The 23,197-nt window shown below is 50.4% G+C and overlaps 1 protein-coding gene across 1 annotated transcript in view; it reads right to left on the bottom strand.

Annotated features, from left to right (window-relative positions):
• The window catches only part of LOC129710490 (guanine nucleotide-binding protein G(I)/G(S)/G(T) subunit beta-3-like), a 9,229-nt gene extending 8,620 nt beyond the window's left edge, over window positions 1-609 (bottom strand). The window contains exon 1 of the mRNA XM_055657445.1: window positions 462-609. Coding sequence (XP_055513420.1) covers window positions 462-518 — 57 coding nt within the window. The 5' untranslated portion in view covers window positions 519-609. The remainder of the gene's footprint in view (window positions 1-461) is intronic.
• Between the last annotated feature and the right edge of the window lie 22,588 nt (window positions 610-23,197).

Raw genomic sequence — 23,197 nt, forward strand, 5'->3', positions numbered from 1 at the left:
GCCCGTCCCTCGGCTGATCCGGTCTCTTGTCACAGCGGGAACACTGACGTCGGGCTCGGCCTTCAATCTGCACCAGGCCAAAATGGGTCATGGCTGGGGCCGAGGTGGGACTGGTACTGCGGCGTCGGTGCGGGTGGGGCGCCCGGGGTGGTGAGGGTATGAGACGGGTTTACAAAGGATGGGGGCTCCGGAGTGTGTGGGAGCCCGGGGTGAGGAGCAAGTGGGGTGGCAGCGGTGCGGATGCGGTGCTGTAGCCGGCTCCAGGGGTGAGGCTCAATTCAGGGAGACCCCGAGGTGGGGCACAAATTTGGTTGGACGGGGTGGCGAAATCCTTGGCGCTGGGTTTCAGGTGGGAGAATCCTCGGGTGCGGCAGCACGCGGCGTGCGGAGGGGATGGAAGCCTCAGGTGAAGGGTGGGGTAGGGACTGGGGTAACCCCGAGAGTGGGGAAGTTGCACTCACCGCGATCTGTTGCTTGAGTGACTCCATCTCCTGCTTCAACTGCTCCATCTCGGCCATGTTTCAGTGGTTCAAGTAGTTACAGCGGTGGCTGGCAGACGAGATTACTTCCGAGGGACGACTTGGAGTCTGATCAAGATGGATGAGAGGGGGGTTGAGGGAGAAAAAACACCGTTAGGCTTTACGAAAATAGGATCTTCGGCCCAACTTGTTCAAGCCGGCCTATTGCCCATCTGAGCTAGTCCCATTTCCCAGCTTTGGTCCATATCCGTCTAAACCTGTCCACGTGTGTTTATCTAATGTTGTCACTGTTCCTGCATCAACTACTTCATCTGGTAGCTCCTTCCATATAGCTGAGTGAAAAAGCTGGTCCTCTAGTTCCTATCAAACCTTCCCCCCTATCACACTGAAATCGCGCCATCTGGTTCTTGATTTCACAACCCTATATAAAACAGATCATGACCATCCATCTTTTGCGCCCCTCATGATTTTGTAAACATCGATAAGGTCACCCCTCAGCCTCCAACGCTCCAGGGACACAGAACTGATCTATCCAGCTTCTCGCTATGAATCAAGCCCTCTCGCCCGGTAACATCCTGGTGAATCCCTCTTCAGCCTCTCTGGGGTGTTGGGTATATAGAACGAGCTGCCAGAGGACGTAGTTCAGACAGGCGGTGGCTATAACTACGTGTAAAAGACATTTGGACCGGTACATGCAGAACCACATAATACAGAAGAGCACATCACATGAACAGACCATTCAGCCCCCAATGTTCGTGCCGATCATGATGTCAAATTAATTAAATACCTGCCTTATATTCCTTAATTCCCTGCATATTCATGTGCCGATCAATAACCCATGGAACACCACTCTCATATCTGCTACCATTACCATCCCTGGCAGCGCGCTCCGGACATCTACAGCCCTCTGTGTGAAAAACCTGCCCCGTACATCTCCCTTAAACATTCCCCATCTCACCTTAAAGCGACGCCCACTAGTCTTTGATATTACTCCCTTGCGAGAAAATGTATGATAGGCGAGACGTCATGGAATCTTTTAAAATTACTATGAAGTCTGAACTGAAGGTCGACAGCAAACAATCTAAATTTGGCCAACGTCTCCTTGCACTGAATCCTCTCTAATCCGGGCAGCGTCCTGGCAACCTTGTCTGCACCCCCTCCAAAGCCACAATATTTCTGTAATGGGAACACCATAACTGCATGCAAAACTCCAAATGTGGCACGACCAACGTTTTGCACAGCTGGAGTGGGAGGGCGGGGTGTTACAGAGACCGTGTGTCATGTTACAGCTATACAATATGTTGCCGACACCACCTGAGAACTACTGTGTGCAGTTCTGGTCTCCTAGCTCTAGGTGGATGTCATTAAACTGGAAAGGGCGCAGAAGAGATTCAACTGCTCTGCATCGGTGAGACCAAGCGCAGGCTTAGCGATCGCTTCGCTCAACACCTCCGCCCAGTTCGCAATAACCAACCTGATCTCCCGGTGGCTCAGCACTTTAACTCTCCCTCCCATTCCGAATCCGACCTCTCTGTCCTGGGCCTCCTCCATGGCTAGAGTGAGTCCCACTGCAAATTGGAGGAGCAACACCACATATTTCGCTTGGGTAGTTTACACCTGAAGAATGCCCTCGACTCGAAACTCCGCGAACTCCTTTTCTCCATAGATGCTGCCTCATCCGCTGAGTATCTCCAGCATTCTTTGTCTATTTTAAGGGCATTTAGACGGGTGCATGAGCAGGCAGGGAGGGCTGGGGTGGTGGGGCTATAGTCCTCGGGTGAGTGTGAAGGAAAGCATTCCGGAGAATGGGGGGCGCAGGGTAGGGGCACCCGCACCCACCTCCATCCCTCCCCGTCATTCCATCCTGGTTCAGGAGCGATTTCCACCGACACACACACACACACACACACACACACACACACACACACACACACACGCGCGCGCACACACACGCACACGCACACTGCGACAAAGCAACTAACACCCAGCCGTCTCGACGTTCACAGAGCGAGCCGGCGCCATGATGGTGCCCAGACCTGCACCTGGTTCATCAACCCCCGACCCTGAGGGGTGGTATAAGAGGGATAGATGGAAAGTGAGACCTAATGAGATGGGGAGAGAGTGGGGAGAACGGAAGTGTAGAGGGAAGTAAGATGGGGAGGGCGAGAGGGGATAGGTAAAAATAGGGAGAGCACAAGAGGGGGATATAGTAGAGAAAGATGGGAATTGAGAAGAGGAGGGGAGAAAGGGAAGGAGTTTGTTCATATGTTTCCATGTTTCTATGCGAAGAGAGAGAGATGGGGAGAGAATGGGAGAGAGAGCAGGCAGAGGGAGAACGAGGACAGAGCGGAGTGAGAGGGGAAATACATTGGAGCGTGTGGGCAAAGGGAGAGAGGGCAGAAAGAGGGGAAGGGAAAGGGGAGAAAGGAGAAAGAGATAAAGGAGAAAGGGAGAGTGTAAAGGGATGGGAGAGGTACAAAGAGAGTGCCTAGAAAGAGAAAAGAGAGAGAAACGGGAAGAGAAGGGAGAGGGAAATGGAGGGGATGAAGATGGGGAACGGTGGCGTGAGAGAAGGTGTGAACGGAGGGGAGAGAGAATGGAGAGGGGAATAAAGTGGAAGAGGGAGAGGGTAGGGAGTGGGGGGTGAGAGAGAGGAGTACAAAACGGGTAGGTAGTAGGAGAGAGAGAGGGCAGAAGGGAAAGGCGGGAGAGTGAAGGAGAGACGGAGATATTGGTGAGAGCTGGAGAGAATGAGCAGGAAGGGAGATGAGAAAACGGAGAGATAGAAAATGGTAGAGGGGAAGAGAGTGGGGTGAGGTGGACGTAGGTGAGAAAGGGGGAGAACGAGAGAGAGAGAGAGAGAGAGAGCGACCGGGAGAGATATAGGATGGCAGAGAGATGGAGAGAGAGGGTGGGGAGGAGAAGGGGGGAAGAGAAAGGGTGTAGAAGATGAGTGAAGAAACACTACCGCGCCCACACCGACCCCGACCGACCTCTACCGCCGCCTTGCTCTCTCCTTTTTGTTCCGTGCATTTAACTCTCTCTCCCCTCTCTCACTATCTCCCGCTTTTGCGCTCAACCCCCCACCTCTCTCTCTCTATCACTCTATCTCTCTCTCTCTCTCCATCTCTCGCTCTCCTCACCCCAACTCTCCTTCACCTCAACCATCGCTCCATTCTCTGCAACTCTTCCCGGTCTACCCTCCTTCCTTTCTCCTCGCTCTCGCCCTCTCTCCATCTCGCTCTCACTATCCCCCCCACCCTCACTCTAACCCCTCTCTCATCCCTATCTCCTACCTCCCTGCACCCCACTTCTTCTCTCCATCTTCCCCTTCCCCTTCCCCTCTCTATCCCCGTCTCCAGCTCTCCCTCCCTGAGAGGAAAACGTGAGGGGCTGCATTAGTGGGAGAGGCAGAGGTTTGTGTGTGTGTGTGGGGGGGGGGGGGGGGGGGGGGGGGGGGTGGTGAGGTCGCGCAAACCAACCTGTCGTAGCTGCGAAGGCGAGAGGGACTGTTGGTGGATGAGCGGAAAGCGAAATATCACTCGCCTGCAGAGCCAGCGACCGGCTGCAGTCAAATGAGAGCCGAGGCAAATGAGGCGGGCGGGCTGACTGAGGGTGGAGAAAGTTAGCTGAAAGTCAGGGGCACCTTCAGTTGTGGTCAATGTCATTCCGCCGAGATGGACTTTCCATCCGAGGCAACTTTCAACTCTCTGGCCGAGGAGGTGGCGATGGAGTGAATAGACAATAGACAAATAGATAATAGGTGCAGGACTAGGCCGTTCGGCCCATCGAGCCAACACCGCCGTTCACTGTGACCAATGCTGATCATCCACATTCAGGACCCCGTACCTGCCTTCTCACCATATCCCCTGACTCCGCTATTTTTAAGAGCTCTATATAACTCTCCTGAAAGCATCCAGAGAACTGGCCTCCACTTTCTTCTGCGGCAGAGAATTCCACAGATTCACAACTCTCTGGTAACACGTTTTTTCCTCGTCTCCGTTCCAAATGGCCAACCCCTTATTCTTAAACTGTGGCCTCTGGTTCTGGACTCCTTCAACTTCGGTAACACGTTTCCTTCTTCTCGCGTGTCCAATCCCTTAATAATCTTATATGTTTCAATAAGACACCCTCTCATCCTTCTAAACTCCAGTGTGTGCAAGTCGAGCCGCTCCATTCTATCAATATATGACAGTCCCGCCATCCCGGGAATTAACCTCGTGAACCTACGCTGCACTCCCTCAATAGTAAGAATGTCATAGAAACATAGAAACATAGAAATTAGGTGCAGGACTAGACCATTCGGCCCTTCGAGCCTGCACCGCCATTCAATATGATCATGGCTGATCATCCAACTCAGTATCCCGTACCTGCCTTCTCTCCATACCCCCTGATCCCCTTAGCCAGAAGGGCCACATCTAACTCCCTCTTAAATATAGCCAATTAACTGGCCTCAACTACCCTCTGTGGCAGAGAGTTCCAGAGATTCACCACTCTCTGTGTGAAAAAAAGTTCTTCTCATCTCGGTTTTAAAGGATTTCCTCCTTATCCTTAACCTGTGACCCCTTGTCCTGGACTTCCCCAACACCGGGAACAATCTTCCTGCATCTAGCCTGTCCAACCCCTTAAGAATTTTGTAAGTTTCTATAAGATCCCCTCTCAATCTCCTAAATTCTAGAGAGGATAAACCAAGTCTATCCAGTCTTTCTTCATATGACAGTCCTGACATCCCAGGAATCAGTCTGGTGAACCGTCTCTGCACTCCCTCTATGGCAATAATGTCCTTCCTCAGATTTGGAGACCAAAACTGTACGCAATACTCCAGGTGTGGTCTCACCAAGACCCTGTACAACTGCACTAGAACTCTCCTGCTCCTACACTCAAATCCTTTTGCAATGAAAGCTAACATATCATTCGCTTTCTTTACTGTCCTTCCTCAAATTTGGAGACCAAAATTGCACACAACACTACAGGTGAGGTCTCACTGGGGCCCTGTTCAATTGCAAGTGACAATTGCGAGTAAACATGGTGCCGATGAGATTCATCATGACTTTGCCGGGACTGGGAGGTTTCAGTTAGAGGGCGAGGTTGTACGTAGAAACATAGAAAACATAGAAAATAGGTGCAGGACGAGGCCATTTGGCCGTTTGAGACTGCATCGCCATTTATTGTGATCGTGGCTGATCACCTACAATCCGTAACCCGGCCTGCCTTCTCCCCGTATCTCTTGATTCCGCTAACCCCGAGAGCTCTAACTAACTCAAAAGCTGGGGCTGGTTACCCAGGAGAACAGAAGACTGATTGGGTAATGGTGTTGAGGTTTATAAAATCAGGAGGGGCACAGAACATGTGTCCGATCTCAGTCTTTCTCCCACGATTGGGGAGTCTAAAATTATTTGGCATCATTTTAAGTTGAGAGGGGAATGATTTTAAATATAGAACGCAGAAACAAGCCCTTCGGCCCACAATGTCTATGCCATATGTGATGCCGGTAAACTAATCCCTTCTGCCTGCATGTGGTATTCCCCCAATCCATGCCTATCCAGAAGCCTCTTTAGCTACATTAGCCTACATGACACATCTGCCTCCACTAGCGCCCCTGGCGGAGTGTCCCAAGCAACACGGGTAGACAACACGGCTGTGTAAACAACACGACTTTTCAACGTTCTCGCTCTTGCCCTAAAGCGTCGGCCCCAAAGCTTCGACATTTCCATGTGAAAAGGGGTCTGACTGTACACAGCGAGGGAACAAACGCTCCGATATATCCCATACCCCTCATTGTAATAGTGATACACCCCGCATTCTCACTAACGATGACGCACCCCGCACCATTCACTGTCATACTGATACTCCTATCGTTCACTGTAACACTGTTATTCCCACAACCATCACTGTAACACCGATACACCCCACACCCGTGGAATACTGATGCACGCCACACCCCACACCTTGACACTGATCCAACCCGCACCCCTCATTGTAACAACGTTACACCCCACACCCCTTACTATAACACCGATACACCCCACAGCCCTCACTATAACACTGGTGCGCCCACACACATCTAACATTGATGCACCCCACACCCCTCACTATAACAAATACACCCCACACCCCGCACTGTAACACATAGACCCCACACCGCTTACTGTGACACTGATGTATCTCACAAGTAACACTGATACACCGCACACCCTCAATGATGCACCACACGACCCTCCCTCACTGTAGATGAATTAAATAGACCATAGGATTTCCTGAGTCGCTGGGATAATCCGTTTGCAGTAAGAGCTTTGTGTGATCAGTACTTACTCTCAAATCTGGGATTTGCTGTCGTGTGTTTGTGACCCAGATCGTAGCCCTGCCACTGCTGTGGCAAGACGCCAGTGAGCAATTAACCTGGCGAATACTCGGTTATTGCCAATACTCGTATTGGCAATCACCGAGGTATAGTGTTGAGTAATGTAACAGCCGCAGGGAAGAAGCTGTTCCTGAACCTGCTGGTCCGGCAACGGAGAGACCTGTAGCCCCTCCCGGATGGTAGGAGGGTAAACAGTCTGTGGTTGGGGCGAGAGCAGTCCTTGACGATGCTGAGCGCCCTTCGCAGACAACGCTTGCTTTGGACAGACTTAATGGAGGGGAGTGAGGAACCGGTGATGCGTTGGGCAATTTTGCAGAGCGTGGGTCCAAGAGAGGCCATCGGAGATGTTGACCCCCAGGAACCTGAAGCTGGAAACACCTTCCACCCCCGTCCCGTTAATGTGGATGGGTGTGTGCGTGCCATCCCTAGACTTCCTGAAGTCTACAATGAGCTCCTTGGTCTTCTTGGAGTTAAGGGCCAGGTTGTTGTCAGCGCACCATGTTGCTAGGAGCTGGACCTCCTCCCTGTAGGCCAACTCGTCGTTGTGATGCCCAATGATGAGCATACTTTGCCAATCGTGCAGTCGTATGAAGGAGGGGGGGGGGGGGTAGGGGATGGGGGGGGGGTGTGTTTTGTCACACAGCATACTTGGCTGTGTAAAGCCCTGGTTGGTTAGAATACCTCAATATGGCAGGGGCGAGGGAGGGGTGCATACTTAACAAGCCGGGTGATGTTTCTCCTTAGGGGAACCTATGTAGGGTGCTAGGGGGGGCACCACAGGGGGGGGGGGGGGGGGGGGTCCTGGGGGGGGGGGGGGCGGGGGGTGGGGGGGGGGGGTGTGGGGGGGGGGGGGGGGGGGGGGGGTCTGGGCCGGGGGGGGGGGTGATGTAGGCCCCAACTCGTCGTTGTTGCTGATGAGGCCAATCGCCATTGTATCATCTGCATACTTGGTGATGGTGTTAGTACCATGTACAGGTGTTCAGTCATAGGTGAAGAGGGAGTAGAGGAGGGGCCAGCAGCATACGGAACGTAAGCAACGCCAAGCTGTTTGTGTACAGGTGTGTTCAGATGCAGTCCTTGACGATGGGTGTGCCGCCCTAGTGTTGGACGAGTTGGTGGACTGGGGGAGTGAGGAACCGGGTTGGGTGGTGGGTATTCCGATTAGAGGGAGGGTGGTCCAAGTGGCCGCAATCAGTAGAGTTGACCCCGGACAGGGGGCTATGTTGAGGTTATGCATCCTGCCTTTCCATCCCCAGACTTCTGAATGGGCAGAGGGGGGGGGAGGCCCAGGCCAGTGCTGCGTGCTTTGTGCCAACTCACGTGTGTCTAGGGGTACGAGGTGGGGAGGGAGGAGCTGTAATGGAGGGCATTCCCGTGGAGCATACAGAAGGAATAGGATCCCCGTGGAGGGGGGGGGGAAAAGGGGAGGGGGGGGCAACCTACCTCCAACGGTCACCTGGTGCAACTGAGACAGGGGAGGGGGGAGGGGGTAAGCTAGAAGGAGAGATGGGGTGGGGTCACTGGGAAGAGAGGGGACTCAAGGGGGCCCCCGAGGATGGGGGGGGGGGGGGGGGGGGGGGGGGGGGGGGTGGGGGGGGGGGGGGGTGGGGGGTCGCCTGTGGAACGCCGGTGTTCAGAGTGAGGGTTGGAGAGGTGTGCTTGTGTAACCTAACAGACTGGGGTATGTTGGTTAGAAAGTCCAATATCCAGTTGCAGAGGGAGGGGTCGATGCCCAGGTTACCGAATTTGGTGATCAGTTTAGGGGGTATAATGGTGTTGAATGCTGAGCTGTAATCGATGAATATCAGTACAACTGCAGTGGAACCTCCCTGGTCTTATACTCAAATCCTTTTGCTATGAATGCTAATATGCCATTCGCTTTCTTCACTGCCTGCTGCACCTGCATGCCTACTTTCAATGACTGGTGTACCATGACACCCAGGTCTCGTTGCATCTCCCCTTTTCCTAATCGGCCACCAATCAGATAATAGTCTACTTTCCTGTTTTTGCCACCAAAGTGGATAATCTCACATTTGTCCACATTATACTGCATCTGCCATACATTTGCCCACTCACCCAACCTATCCAAGTCACCTTGCAGCCTCCTAGCATCCTCCTCACTGCTAACACTGCCCCCCAGCATTGTGTCATCCGCAAACTCCAGCGTGTCTCCGGGCCTGTCTAACTGTTTCTTGAACGATTGGATAGTCCCAGCCTCAACTATCTCCTCTGGGAGCTTGTTCCATACCTCCATCACCGTTTGTGTAAAAAAGTTACCCCTCGGATTCCTATTAAATCTTTTCCCCGTCAACTTGAACCTATGTCATATGGTTCTCGATTCCCCTATAACCATATAACAATATAACAATTACAGCACGGAAACAGGCCATCTCGGCCCCACAAGTCTGTGCCCTACTATGGGCAAAATACTCTGTGCGAGTGTGTTTATGGCTAGGGTTAGGATTAGGGTTGGAGTTAGGGTATCTCCGAACTAAATGTGACACAGTGGCCCCAAGGGTTGGACTCGAAGCCCCAATGTTCTGCCTGCTCCTCATGGGAACTAAACTGTTGGCCACGAGTTGTTCCTCCAGTGATCCCTCTTCGAAAGGTCTCTCCAAACCCCCAGATGCAGCGGGCTTTTCAACTGGGCATGGGCAATGTTGTCAATGTACCAGAGCCACCAATCTGCTCCGGCCACTGAGTCTAAATACCCACCGCTCATTTTCAAGCAAGGTGAGGGGGTGGGGGGGGGGGGGGGGGTTTGCAGGTGGGGGGGGGGGGGGGGGTGGTGGTATTTTTCACAAAGTCTGCATTCATCCCATAGTCAATGTTACTAAAAACAGATGATGTGGAGTAGGCTTTGTGCAGAACTATTAGTGGGATCTAGCTGTCACAGGCTGGGTCCACAAATGGGGTCGTCGGGGAAAGTGGGAGGGTGGAGAATGGGAAAGGGAAGTGAGATGGGGGGGGGGGGTGAGGGAAGGGGGGGGGTGGAGAAGGGGTAGAAGAGTGGAGCGGGAAGAAGGAAGAGGAGAGGGGAAGGGAAGAGGGGAAGAAGGGGGAGGGAGAAGGGGAGAAGGGGAGGGGGGAGTGGAGAAGGAGAGATGGGGGTGGAAGAGGGGAAGAGGGGGTGGAAGGGAGAAGGGAGTTCCGTCTACAATCACTGAATCCATCCCTGTGAAAAGTTAGAGACGGTGATTGGATCTGGAAGCAGATCAATACATTTGTAAATAAAACTGAACGACTCAGACTTCTTTTCATTTGCACAATTGATTGTATTGTATTAATTTAAATATATTAATGCTTACAATCCATGCATTGAAGGAATAATATTTTACAGCCCATCTCTGGTCCCTAACCCTAACCGGGCGTCACCCGCAGGATAGCAAAGGTCAGCATGTGACAGGACACACAACATGATGAGACACCCAGATGTTGCCCCTGGATTTTGAACATTCCAAAATCCAGGGGTGACAGGGTGACACAGCGCGTCACCTGCGCATCACCGTGCGTCACCTGCGCATCACCGTGCATCACTACATGCATCACCACACATCACGATGCACCATGACCTGACCACGACGCGACAACATCTTTTCAGACTGTCGCAGAATATTTTGCACAAGTGGGATCGGCCCTTTATGACAATGTATATGACAATGTCTACAACAACGTACCACCTGGTCGGCGTCAAGCTACGCAAGCTACCGCCACAGGCGACCCATAGGTCAAGCTACGTACACCCGTGACAAGCTACGACAAGGTAAAACAATTCAGTCGCTGGTACCTGTCGCCGGTTGACGCAGGTAGTCGCAAATGGAATTCACAGGTCAGTGGCGACAACCTGTCATCCTGGCGACCACCTACGTCATCCCGGCGACAAGCTACGACAGCACCTGCGGAAGGAGAAGTCACGCTAGGACAAGCCCAGGGTCGTCGTCTATTGCCGAAATGTTTTGAACATATCGATATCCAGCAGTGACTAGAAAAACGCTACAATTCTTTGGCCGACTGAGGAGACCACTCACGACCATTCAGGCGACACCCCTGCGACTATTTGGTGACAGCCTGGTTGCCTGTAGTCGCCTTAAAAATTGCACGGGCATGAGTGAATTCTGTGTGGGCGTGTGTGACTGAATGTGACTGAATGAAGGGCTTGTCCCAGTTACGCGATTTTTTCGGCGACTTGCCAGCACCCGTCATCGCAGTAGTTTGCCGAAAATTTTCAACATTAGCAGAAAAAGGTACGACTATTTGAGCGACTACTCACCACCAAACAGACGTCACCCCGCGATATAGAGAGGCGTGTGGCGGCCGAGAGATGTGACAGAGGCCGGGACTTGGCATAATGGCTTCATTCTGTTCCCAGAATTTATGAACATCTAAACGGACGAAAGTTGGAGAGGAAATATGAAGGGTGAATGAGAGTCGTGCGTGACGGCGAGTGCAGAGATGTGGTCTTCTCGGTTCGGGGCCAATCTCAATCTGGGCGTTACTGTACCGTGGGGTAAGGCGCTCGGGGCCAACTATTCACTCTATGCCCTCTCACTCTCTCACTCCCTATCTATATCTCCTCCACTCTCTCTCTCTACCCCCTACCCTGTTCACTCTCTCCCCTTCTATCTCCCTTCCTCCTACACTGTTCACGGTCCCTCTCCTTGCCTGTCCCGGTATCTCTCTCATCCATCGTTCACTCGCTTTTAATTTCTCACTTCCAAACACTTTCTCGTCCTATTCTCTCTCTCTCTCTCTCCTCTCTCCTCTCTCTCCTCTCTCCTCTCTCTCTCTCTCTCTCTCTCTCTCTCTCCCTCTCTCTCCTCTCTCTCTCTCTCCCTCCTCCCTCTCTCCTCTCTCTCTCTCTCTTTCTCTGTGTGTGTGTGTGTGTGTCTCTCTCTCTCTCTCTATCTGAAACATTTAATCGCTGAACCAGGATGAGGAACTAATTCCCTAATGGTTTCAAATTTGGAGATAAATCGAGGTAGACAAAAGAAGAACGTGTGTGTGTGTGTGTGAGTGTGTGTGTGTGTGTGTGTGTGTGTGTGTGTGGGGGGGGGGGGGGGGGGGGGGGGGGGGGGTGCGTGATAGAGAGAGAGAGCGATATATATATATATATATATATATGTATATCGAGAAGGAGGAGAGAGAGAGAGAGAGAGAGAGTGGACTCGGTGGCCCGAATGGCCTGTTTTTAGTCGTATATCTAAACGGATGCGCTACTATAAAGCTGAGAACTCCAATTTATTCTGCACTCTCTATCTTCGTATTTGCTCGATTTAATGTACAGGCACTTGATTGGTCTGATCCGTTTGGACAGCAGGCAAAACGACACTGTAGTTCGGTACATTTGACTATAACAACTAAACTTCAACCCATCCCTGACCCGGCAACACGCAACCTCACATTGAGTACAATATGGGTTATTATAGGGATCTCTGTGCAATCTGCTGCTGTAATAAACCACACATCGAGGCAGTTTCAGCAAAACGCACGTTTAATAGAACTCTGGAGTAGCTCTCTCCGCCCGCACTGAACATTTCCGACACCTCACCCTGAGGGGTGGGGGGCACAATTGGCTGGCGGCCCGGTGACATGTGTGCATGACAAATAACACATTTCTCTCCTCGCATCAAAAGTTTGTTTATGGGGAGGGGTGGTGGGGGGGGGGGGGGGGGGTGTGGGTAGGGGGTGTCGGGGCTATGTATGTGGGGGAGGGGCGTTTTGGGGAGGGGGTGAGGAGGGAGAGGGATGTGGGGGAGAGGGGTGGGGGGATGGGGGGGTGTGGAGGGTAGCGAGGGAGTAGGGTAGGAGGGACGATGTATAGGGGAATGGGATGTAGGGCGGGGTGGTGTAGCAGAGGGGGGTGTAGGGGAGGGGAGGTGTAGGGGAGGTGGTGTGTAGGGGAGGGGCTGTGTGGGAGGGGGTGTTTGGGGTCATCGGTTCCCGTCCCCTGCTCCGACCGCACCCCTGGCTCCAGGACCCGGCTCCGGACTCACTCAACTGCTCCCGTCCCCACGTCTGTTGCGCTCACAGCCCCCGCTCATGGACCCATACCTGCGAACACAACCCTCCCCAACCCGCGGAACACAGCCCACACACCGCGGTTTCAACTTTATTCTGGGCGGTTTTCTGGACGTGCTCACGGACTCAGCCCTGCCTCTGGGTCTTTATTCTCCAGCGGGTGCCGGAAGGGACATTACCTTCATGGTGACAGACAGACGAGAAGACGGATCTGCTGATCTCACGATTATTTAAACCTTCATAATGATCATGAGGAACAAGGTCATGGCAGACTAATTGAATAACTTCGTTGGTTCTGTCTTCACTAAAGGAGTCAAATGAGATGGAGGAACTGAGTGACATCCAGGTGAAATCCACGTTAGCATGGAAGTGGTGTTAGGTAAATTGAATGGATTAAAGGGATTAAAGGCCGATAATTCCCCAGGGCCAGACAGGCTGCATCCCAGAGTACTTAAGGAAGTAGCCCCAAAAATAGTGGCTGCATTAGTGATAATTTTTCAAAACTCTTTAGATTCTGGAGTAGTTCCTGAGGATTGGAGGGTAGCTAATGTAACTCCACTTTTTAAAAAGGGAGGGAGAGAGAAAACGGGGAATTACAGACCAGTTAGTCTAACATCAGTAGTGGGGAAACTGCTAGAGTCAGTTATTGAAGATGGGATAGCAGCACATTGGACAAAGTCTGCATGGATTTATGAAAGGTAAATCATGTCTGACGAATCTTATAGAATTTTTCAAGGATGTAACTAGTCGAGTGGATAAGGGAGAACCAGTGGATGGACTTTCAGAAGGCTTTCGTTAAGGCCCCACATAAGAGATTAGTATGCAAACTTAAAGCACATGGTATTGGGGGATCAGTATTGATGTGATAGAGAACCGGCTGGCAGACAGGAAGCAAAGTGTAGGAGTAAACGGGTCCTTTTCACAATGGCAGGCAGTGACTAGTGGGGTACCGTAAGGCTCAATGCTGGGACCCCAGCTATTTACAATATATACTAAACTGAGTGGGACCCATTGGGTCCCAGCATCACACAGGAGGGCTGGTCATCCAACGCAATATTCCACCTCTCCACCAATTCTAATATTGGTGGCCAGTTAGGGGGGGGGGGAGGGGGGGCTTTCTGCAGCGCTAATATGGGTGTTGTGGGCTGAAGGAACTGGTTTCCAGAGGGCTAGTATGCAAATTGTGCGCCAAATGGATTCTTGGGCTGGCGTCTCAGTCAATCAAGCCTGTTGTGCTGGCAACTCACTCACTCACGGCTGGTGGGCTGGTAGTTGACTCACGGCTAATCCTTGAAATTCTATTTCAAGCAGGGTGCAAGGCCACCAAATTCAAGTGCAGTTTCATACCATTTGAAGTAGGGTGCAAAGCCACTAAAGACAGCGAGTCGTGACCTCTCCCTCCTCCATCTTGCAGAGACTGAGCCACATCCACATTTCCGGGTTTTATAATCCCTCCCCTCCACCCTTCACCGGAAAAGGTGTGGCTTTCATGGAGTGATTGACAGGAGAGAGATTCTCAACATTTAAAAAAAAAACTAATAACACTTTTATTTTTCATTGATGGGAAGAATTCTCTGCATGTGCTCAGCGGAGGAGGGGGACTGAGTAAGATGGCCAAAAATCATAGCGACAAGTGGTAGCGTTTTATCTAAAATCAATATACAATCAATGAAGCCTTTTAACTTCAAGCCAAAGCACCCACGCCACCATTTGCAGTAAGTAGTGTCTTTCAACTTCAAACCACACCCAAGCCACCATTAGCAGTAAGAGGTGCCTTTCAACTTCAAGTCAAAACAACTAAGCCACCATTAGCAGTAAATAGTGCCTTTCAACTTCAAGCCAATGCACCCAAGCCACCATTTGCAGTAAGTAGTGCCTGTCAACCTCATGCCACCATTTGCAGTAAGTAGTGCCTTTCAACTTCAAGCCAAAGCACCCGCCGCCACTTGCAGTAAGTAGTGCCTTTTCTACTTCAAGCCAAAGCTCCCAAGCCACCATTTACAGTCAGTAGTGCCTTTCAACTTCATGCCACCATTTGCAGTAAGTAATGCATTTTAACTTCAAGCCATTGCACCCAAGCCACCATCTGCAGTAAGTAGTGCCTTTCAACTTCAAGCCACTCCCAAGCCACCATATGCAGTAAGTAGTGCCTTTCAACTTCATGCCACCATTGGCAGTAAGTGGTGTCTTTCAACTTCAAGCCACACCCAAGCCCCACCCAAGCCATCATTTGCAGTAAGTAGTGCCTTTCAACTCCAAACCAAAGCTCCCAAGCCACCATTTGCAGAAAGTAGTGCATTTTCTACTTCAAGCCAAAGCTCCCAAGCCACCATTTGCAGTAAGTAATGCCTTTCAACTTCAAGCCAAAGCAACCATTTGCAGTAAGTAGTGCCTTTCAACTTCATGCCACCATTTGCAGTAAGTAGGTGCCTTTCAACTTCATGCCACCATTTGCAGTAAGTGATGTCTTTCAACTTCAAGCAACACCCAAGCCACACCCAAGCTACCATTTGCAGTAAGTAGTGCCTTTCAACTTCAAGCCAAAGCAACCAAGCCACCATTACCATCCGGTGAGCGGCGCGACTCACGTCGCAGCGGCCTCTGCAGTCCGTCTGTCTTTTTGTTATTTTTTGTCCCGTTTTAATGTAGTGTTTATTTTATTTTTTTGATGGGGTATGTGTGTGTGTGTGTGTGTGGGGTGGGGGGGGGGGGGGGGGGGGGGGGTGGTAAAACTTAAAAAAAAATTTCCCCTGCACTTTCCCTGTCGGGTCTCCGTTGTCGTTGGGGCTGCACCGTGGAGCGGCCTCCAGCAGGAACGTCCTGGGGCTCCAGTCACGGAGCTGTGGACCTACTCACCATCGTGGAGCTGGCCGAGTCCGGAGCGGGAGGAGCGGTGGTGGCGCGCTGCTGCGACCCGACCCTCGGAGATTCGGAGGCTTACCGCAGGTCTGGTGGATGGTGACACCGGGAGCCCGCGGGTCCCTGCTGGGAGACCGCTTTTCGGGGCTTCCGCAACGGCGACTTCACCCGCCCGAGTCGCGGGGTCGAGGATGACCTGGAGCGGGGCCTTACATCATCGCCCGGCGTGGCTTCAACGGCTGCGGGACTTTGCCAGCGCCCGCCCGGGGCTCCAACAACAAGACCCGGAGCGCGGCCTTGCATCACCCGGCGCGGCGTTAATGGCCGCGGGACAATTATTATCGTCCGCCGGGGCTCTGACTCTGACTTTGACTCTGACATCGGGGGGAGAGGGAAGTGCAGGGGAGAGATACGTTTTTTTTGCCTTCCATCACAGCGAGGTGGAGATGTGCTGTGATGGATGTCTGTGTAAATTGTGTTTTGTCTTGGGTCTTTTTTTTTCTTGTATGTATGACTGCAGAAACAACATTTCACTTGAGCCTCTATGAGGTTCAAGTGACAAATAAATTGTATTGTATTGTATTGTATTGTATTTGTAGTAATAGTGCTTTTCAACTTCAAACCAAAGCTCCCATGCCACCATTTGCAGTAAGGTGTGCTATCAACTTCATGCCACCATTTGCAGTAAGTAGTGCCTTTCAACTTCAGGCCATTGCACCCGCCACCATTTGCAGTAAGTACTGCCTTTCAACTTCAAGACACCCAAGCCATAATTTGCAGGAAGTAGTGCCTTTCAACTACGTCAAAGCTCCCAAGCCACCATTTGCAGTAATAGTGCCTTTCAACTTCAAGCCAAAGCTGCCAAGCCACCATTTGCAGTAATAGTGCCTTTCAACTTCAAGCCAAAGCTCCCAAGCCTCCATTTGCTGTAAGTAATGCCTTTCAACTTCAAACCACAGTAAGTGGTGTATTTCAAGCCACCATCATTTGCAGTAAGTACTGCCTTTCAACTTCAAGCCAAAGCACCCAAGCCACCATTTGCAGTAAGTAGTGCCTTTCAACCTCATGCCACCAAATGCAGTAAGTAGTGCCTTTCAACTTCATGCCACCATTTGCAGTAAGTAGTGCCTTTCAACTTCAAGCCACCATTTGCAGTAAGTAGTGCCTTTCAACTTCATGCCACCATTTGCAGTAAGTAGTACCTTTCAATTTCAAGACACACCCAAGCCAAGCCAACCAGGGGAGTGGGAGTGTGGGGTGGGGTGGGGTGGGGGGGGTGGGGGGGGCTTTCTGGTGCGCTAGTATGAACCATTTTAGAACCAATAGTCTTTTTTTTTGCAAGCTTTTGAACCAATAGACTTTTTTGCAAGCTTTAGAACCAATAGTCATTTTTTGCAAGCTTTAGAACCAATAGACATTTTTTTTTGCAAGCTTTAGAACCAATAGACTTTTTTTTGCCAGCTTTAGAACCAATAGACATTTTTTTGCCAGCTTTATAACCATATTTTTGCAAGCTTTAGAACCAATAGACATATTTTTGCAAGCTTTAGAACCAATAGACATTTTTTGCAAGCTTTAGAACCAATAGACATTTTTTGCAAGCTTTAGAACCAAGAGACACTTTTTGCAAGCTTTAGAACCAATAGACATTTTTTTTTGCAAGCTTTAAAACCAATAGACATTTTTTGCAAGCTTTAGAACCAATAGACATTTTTTTTGCAAGCTTTAGAACCAATAGACATTTTTTTTGCAAGCTTCAGAACCAATAGACAATAGACATTTGTGAGCAGGCACAAGGAAGCGACTTAGCATTGCAAAATGATTTTATAGCAGGGAGGTCCTGCAGTCCCCCGAGTCTTGCCAGACCACACCTGGGGCGTACAGCAATCTGAGAGAATGGGGAATTCTTGCCATAGAAGGTACATTAATGTTAACTCTGTCATTCCTTGTCATCGACATGAAGAAAAGGATCCTCGGCACACATAGCGGAAGGAGGGGGGCTCTGAGCTTACAAAATCCTTAAGTGGTTAGACAGGCTAGACGAAGGAAGATTGATCCCAATGTTGGGGAAGTCCAGAACAAGCGGTCCAGTTAGATAAGGGGAAATGCGGCGTTCTCTCAGAAATCGCAGCACAGATGGCCAAAACCGGTCAAGAACAGACTTTTAGTAATATAGATTAATGATTTGGACGAGGGAATTGAATGCAACATCTCCAAATTTGCGGATAACATGAAGCTGGGGGGCAGTGTTAGAAAGAATCCTAGAGATATAGCGTACCGCTTGTACGCAAATTTAAAAACAATGCTAGATAGATAGATAGATAGATAGATAGATAGATAGACAGACAGACAGACAGACAGACAGACAGACAGACAGACAGACAGACAGACAGACAGACAGACAGACAGACAGACAGATAGACAGACAGACAGATAGACGAACGAACGAACCATACGCTCAACCCCCCCCCCGCGGCGACCAGCATTCAGGGAAGGCCTCTGGAGTCCAAGTGGATACAGTGTGTTCCCTCTCCATCGACTACCCGCTGTCTGGACCTGCGAATCGCCACCTTGGCCAGGCCCAGGATTAAAACCAGCAGAGATTCATCCCTCCTGAACGACCCTCCCCACTCCCTGACGTGCCCAAATATCGGAATTAATATGCAACTAAAACATGAGAAGCAGCCCCTTGAAGTATTCGTACAAGAACTGGAACCTCTCACACTCCACATACTCGTGGAACACAGTCTCTTCCTCGCTGCAGATGTTACAGGCGGTTGGCGAGTCTGTCAACCGACTCAAATATTTATTACACACCACAGCTCTGTGCAACAGGCACCCGACGTGAAGTGGGAGGTCTGCATTATAGAGCGACCTGCACTGGGGACCGCTCACACCATCAAGTGGTAACGCCAGGGCGTGTCGGGATGGAAGGTGAGGGTGAGGAAGTGTAGAATGCGCAGGAACAACCAGTACATTAAACGTCTCTCCGTGTCACGGAACGGCACACAGGGGTCTTGGAAAGGCGGCTCATGTTGTGTAATGCCGGCTCCGGGAAAATATTCCGGGCATGGGCCCAATGAGCGATTCCGACGGAGCGGGGGTAAGCTCGGTTGGCATCATTCTGCACACACGCCTTTCCTCGATACCCGCAGTGACAAGGTGAGGACTGACAACTCTTCCTGTTCCAACACCCCCCTCCCCCCGAGGAGCAGCGGGCTGGCTGAAGGTGACAAGATTCATAACTCTTAAGATATCACGGGAAAAGCTGGGCAGATCCCGCATGACAGGTCAACTGATGCCTGTCACGGGGAGCAGCAAACCCCCCCTCTAGGTAACAGTCCTGGCCAGAGCATGCCATGTAGGAGGGTGCTCCGCGTACATGGACATCCGCAGGGTCCTGAGACCGAGAGCCGCCACCTGGGTATGACACATACATAGGGCTGGCCGATCTCCTCTAACAAGAGACTCGGGAACGCTGCGGAAACCCAGTGCTTCTTGTCTCCCCAGAGATAACAAAGATAGATGACGTGACAAGAGTGGCCAGCTGGTACCATAACATGGAGGCCACCAGCTGGCTTATGACCAGCACTCTACCCTAAAAGGAAACAACTCTGAGCAAGCCTGACCAACGCTCCAGCCGGGCCATGACTTTCGTCTCCAGCTCTTGCCAGTTTGTCGGCCAAGCATCCTCAGTGAGACTCAGCTAGACCACCAGGTAGAGGTGGTGTGTGGTGCTCCATGCATAAGGTATCAAATTGGCAAGTACGATGTTGTGGGAATTACAGAGACGTGGCTGTAAGAGGACCAGAGCTGGGAACTGAATATTCAAGGGTATACGTCCTATCAAAAACGCTGACAGGTGGGTAGAGGGGGTGGGGTAGCTATGTTGGTGTGGAATGAAATTCAGTCCCTTGTGAGGGGTGACAGAGAATCAGGAGATGAAGAGTCAGTATGGACAGAACTGAGAAATTGCATGGGTCAAAATACCTAATGAGAGTTATCTACAAGCCCCCAAAGAGTAGCCTACATTTAGTTGAATCAAGAGTTAAAATTGGCATGTCATAAAGGCATTGCTACAGTTGTTATGGGAGATTTCAACATGCAGGTAGAATGGGAAAATCAGGTTGGAGTTAGACCCCAAGAAAGGGAGTTTGTGGAGTACCTCTGTGATGCATTCTTCAAGCAGCTTGTACTGGAGCCAACCAGAGAGAAGGCAATTATGGATTTAGCTTGTACTGGAGCGTAGTGACCACCAACCAGAGAGAAGGACCATAATACGATAAGCATCTATTATGGATTTAGTGTGTTGTGTACATGAACCGGATTTGATAAGGCTGGGATGACTGGAACAACAATGAGGTAATCTGGGAGGCAGTATCAGCCATTCCAAAGTGTAAAAAAGATTCCAAGGGGAGTAAGGGGCGACCATGGCTGACAAAGGAAGTCGAGGACTGTATAAAATAAAAGAGAGGTATAACATAGCAAAGATGAGCAGGAAGCCAGAGGATTGGGCAACTTTTAAAGAGCAACAGAAGGTAACTAAAAAGGCAATATGGGGAGAAAAGATGAAGTAGGAAGGTAAGCCAGCCAAGAATATAAAGGAGGATAGTAAAAGCTTCTTTAGAGGAGTGAAGAGGAAACAATTAGTTAAGACCAAATTTGGACCCTTGAAGACCGAAACAAGTGAATTGGAGATGAGTTGAACAGGTACTTTGACAATAGACAATAGACAATAGCTGCCATTCTCCCTTTGAGCAGACCGAATTCCACAGATCATCACCAATCAGTTCATGCTCTATCCCCTGACTGCTAAAGAGCCCTATCTAGCTTCTCTTGCTCCAGTCTCCCTCTGAGGCAGAGAATTCTAAGATCACCACTCTATGTGAGAAAAAGTGTTTGCTCCTCTCCGTTCTAAATGGCTCACTCCTTATTCTTAAACTGTGGCCCCCGGTTCTGGACTCCCCCAACATCGGGAACATGTTTCCTGCTTCTAGCATGTCCAAACCTTTAATAATCTTATATGTTTGAATGACATAACCTCTCATCCTTCTAAACTCCAGAGTGTACAAGCCCAGCTGCTCCATTCTCTCAGCATATGACAGTCCCGCAAACCCGGGAATTAACCTTGTAAACCTACGCTGCACTCCCTCAATAGCAAGAATGTCCTTTCTCAAATTAGGGGACCAAAACTGTACACAATACTACAGGTGTGATCGCACTAGGGCTCTGTACAACTGCAGGACCTCTTTGCTACTATATTCGATTCCTCTTGCTATAAGCATGCCATTCGCTTTCTTCACTGCCTGCTGTACCTGCATGCTTACTTTCATAGACTGATGTACAAGGACCCCCAGATCCCATTGTACTTCCCCTTTTCCCAACTTGATGCCATTTTAAAAAAAAAAGTTTTTAGTATGTCATGTTCTTCGTTTGTTGGAGAAATTGACTTCTTAATGTGGGGGGAAGGGGGTAATTATACTACTAGGTCCCTACCTGGTCAGTGAGGCAGCTTTTTTCTCCGGGCTGCCCGTCGACCCGTCCTCGTGGCCTACTAGCAGGCGTGGAGCGCCGTTTCCTGGCCCAGCACCTCAGCTTCGTTGGCGGCGCTGGAGCGCTATCGCTATCGTAGAGCGGAGCGGGCGATGCCTTGCATGGGTCGCCGCGCTGGATCGACGCGCTGGAGCTCCGGTGAGCTGTGACCGCCGAGATCAACACCTCCGGGCTGCGGGTCTGCGGAGCGGAGCGGGTGGCGCTGACTTTATTATCGGGAGCCTGGGAGCTCCAGCTTCGGAAGCCGACAATCCCGCGGTCCCCTGCTAGGAAGCCGCCGTTCCAGGTTGCCCAGCCGCTGTGAGGATTCTCCCGATGCCGGGGCAACACCACCCGGCCAGAACGGCCAGGAACATCGGGCCTCCGTAGAGGCAATAGCGGTGGCCTCATTAGGCCTGACTTTGGGTGAACTGGGGATGGGGACTGGACATTGTGCCTTCCCCCATAGTGGTATCCACTGTGGGGGGATGATTTTTCTGTGTGTAAGTAAACATGTTAGTCTGTGTCCAAGATGGCTGTCGGAAGGGAGAGTGGACGCTGGCGCGCTTTAGCTGCCGCTGCTCTCTCTTCACATTGTGTTTTTTGATTTTTTGATTTTGTGTTTTTGGAGCGATTTCTAACTTTAATTTGTGTATTGGTGATGTGCTTATTATTTATTTTTCTCCGACTATATGTTTTTTTTCTCTTCTGTTACTTTTTGTAAGGTGTCCTTGGGTGTCCAGAAAGGCGCCAGCAAATAAAATGCATTATTTAGATAGTAATCTGCCTTCCTGTTTTGCTACCAAAGTGGATAACCTCACATTTATCTGCATTAAACTCCATCTGCCATGCATCTGTCCACTCTCCTAACCTGTCCAAGTCACCCTGCACTCTCATAGCATCCTCCTCACAGTTCACACTGCCACCCAGCTTTGTGTCATCTGCAAACTTTCTAATGTTACTTTGGATTCGTCTTCAGTAAGGAAGACACAAACAATTTCCATCATGTATTAGTGGCCAGAGGATCTAGGGTGACAGAGGAACTGAAGGAAATTCATATTAGGCAGGAAAAGGTGTTGGGTAGACTGATGGGACCAAAGGCTGGTAATCCACAGGGTTTGATGGTCTACTCCCAGGGTACTCTAGAAATCGTGGACACATTGGTGATCATTTTCCCATGTTCTATAGACTCAGGATCAGTTCCTGTGGATTGGAGGGTAGCTAATGTTATCCCACTTTTTAAGAAAGGCAGGGGGAGAGAATTATAAACTAATTGGCCTGACATCGATGGGAAGGAAGATGCTGGAGTCATGCTTGACTAATCTTCTGGAATTTTTTGAGGATGTAACTAGGAAAATGGACAAGAGAGAGCCAGTGGATGTAGTGTAACTGGACTTTCAGAAAGCATTTGATAAGGTCCCGCATAGGAGATTAGTGGGCAAAATTAGAGCACATAGTATTGGGGGTAGAGTACTGACATGGATAGAAAATTGGTTGGCAGTCAGGAATCAAAGAGTAGGGATTAACGGGTCCCTTTCAGAATGGCAGGCAGTGACTTGTGTGGTTATGCAAGGCTCGGTGCTGGGACCACAGCTATTTACAATATGCATCAATGATTTAGATGATTGGATTCAAAGTAACATCAGGAATTTTGCAGATGACACAAAGCTGGGTGGCAGTGTGAACTGTGAGGAGGATGCTATGAGGATGCAGGGTGACTTGGACAGGTTGGGTGAGTTGTCGGATGCATGGCAGATTAATGTAAGGTTATCCACTTTGGTGTCAAAAACAGGAAGGCAGATTATCTGAATAGTGTCAAGTTAGGAAAAGGGGACGTACAAGGAGATCTGGAGGTCCTTGTTCATCACTCACTGTAAGTAAGCATGCAGGTACAGCAGGCAGTAAAGAAAGCTGATGACATTTTGGCCTTCATAAGAGGAGATGAGTA

The sequence above is a fragment of the Leucoraja erinacea genome, chromosome 28, assembly GCF_028641065.1.
Source record: "Leucoraja erinacea ecotype New England chromosome 28, Leri_hhj_1, whole genome shotgun sequence".
NCBI classification, from domain to species: domain Eukaryota; kingdom Metazoa; phylum Chordata; class Chondrichthyes; order Rajiformes; family Rajidae; genus Leucoraja; species Leucoraja erinaceus.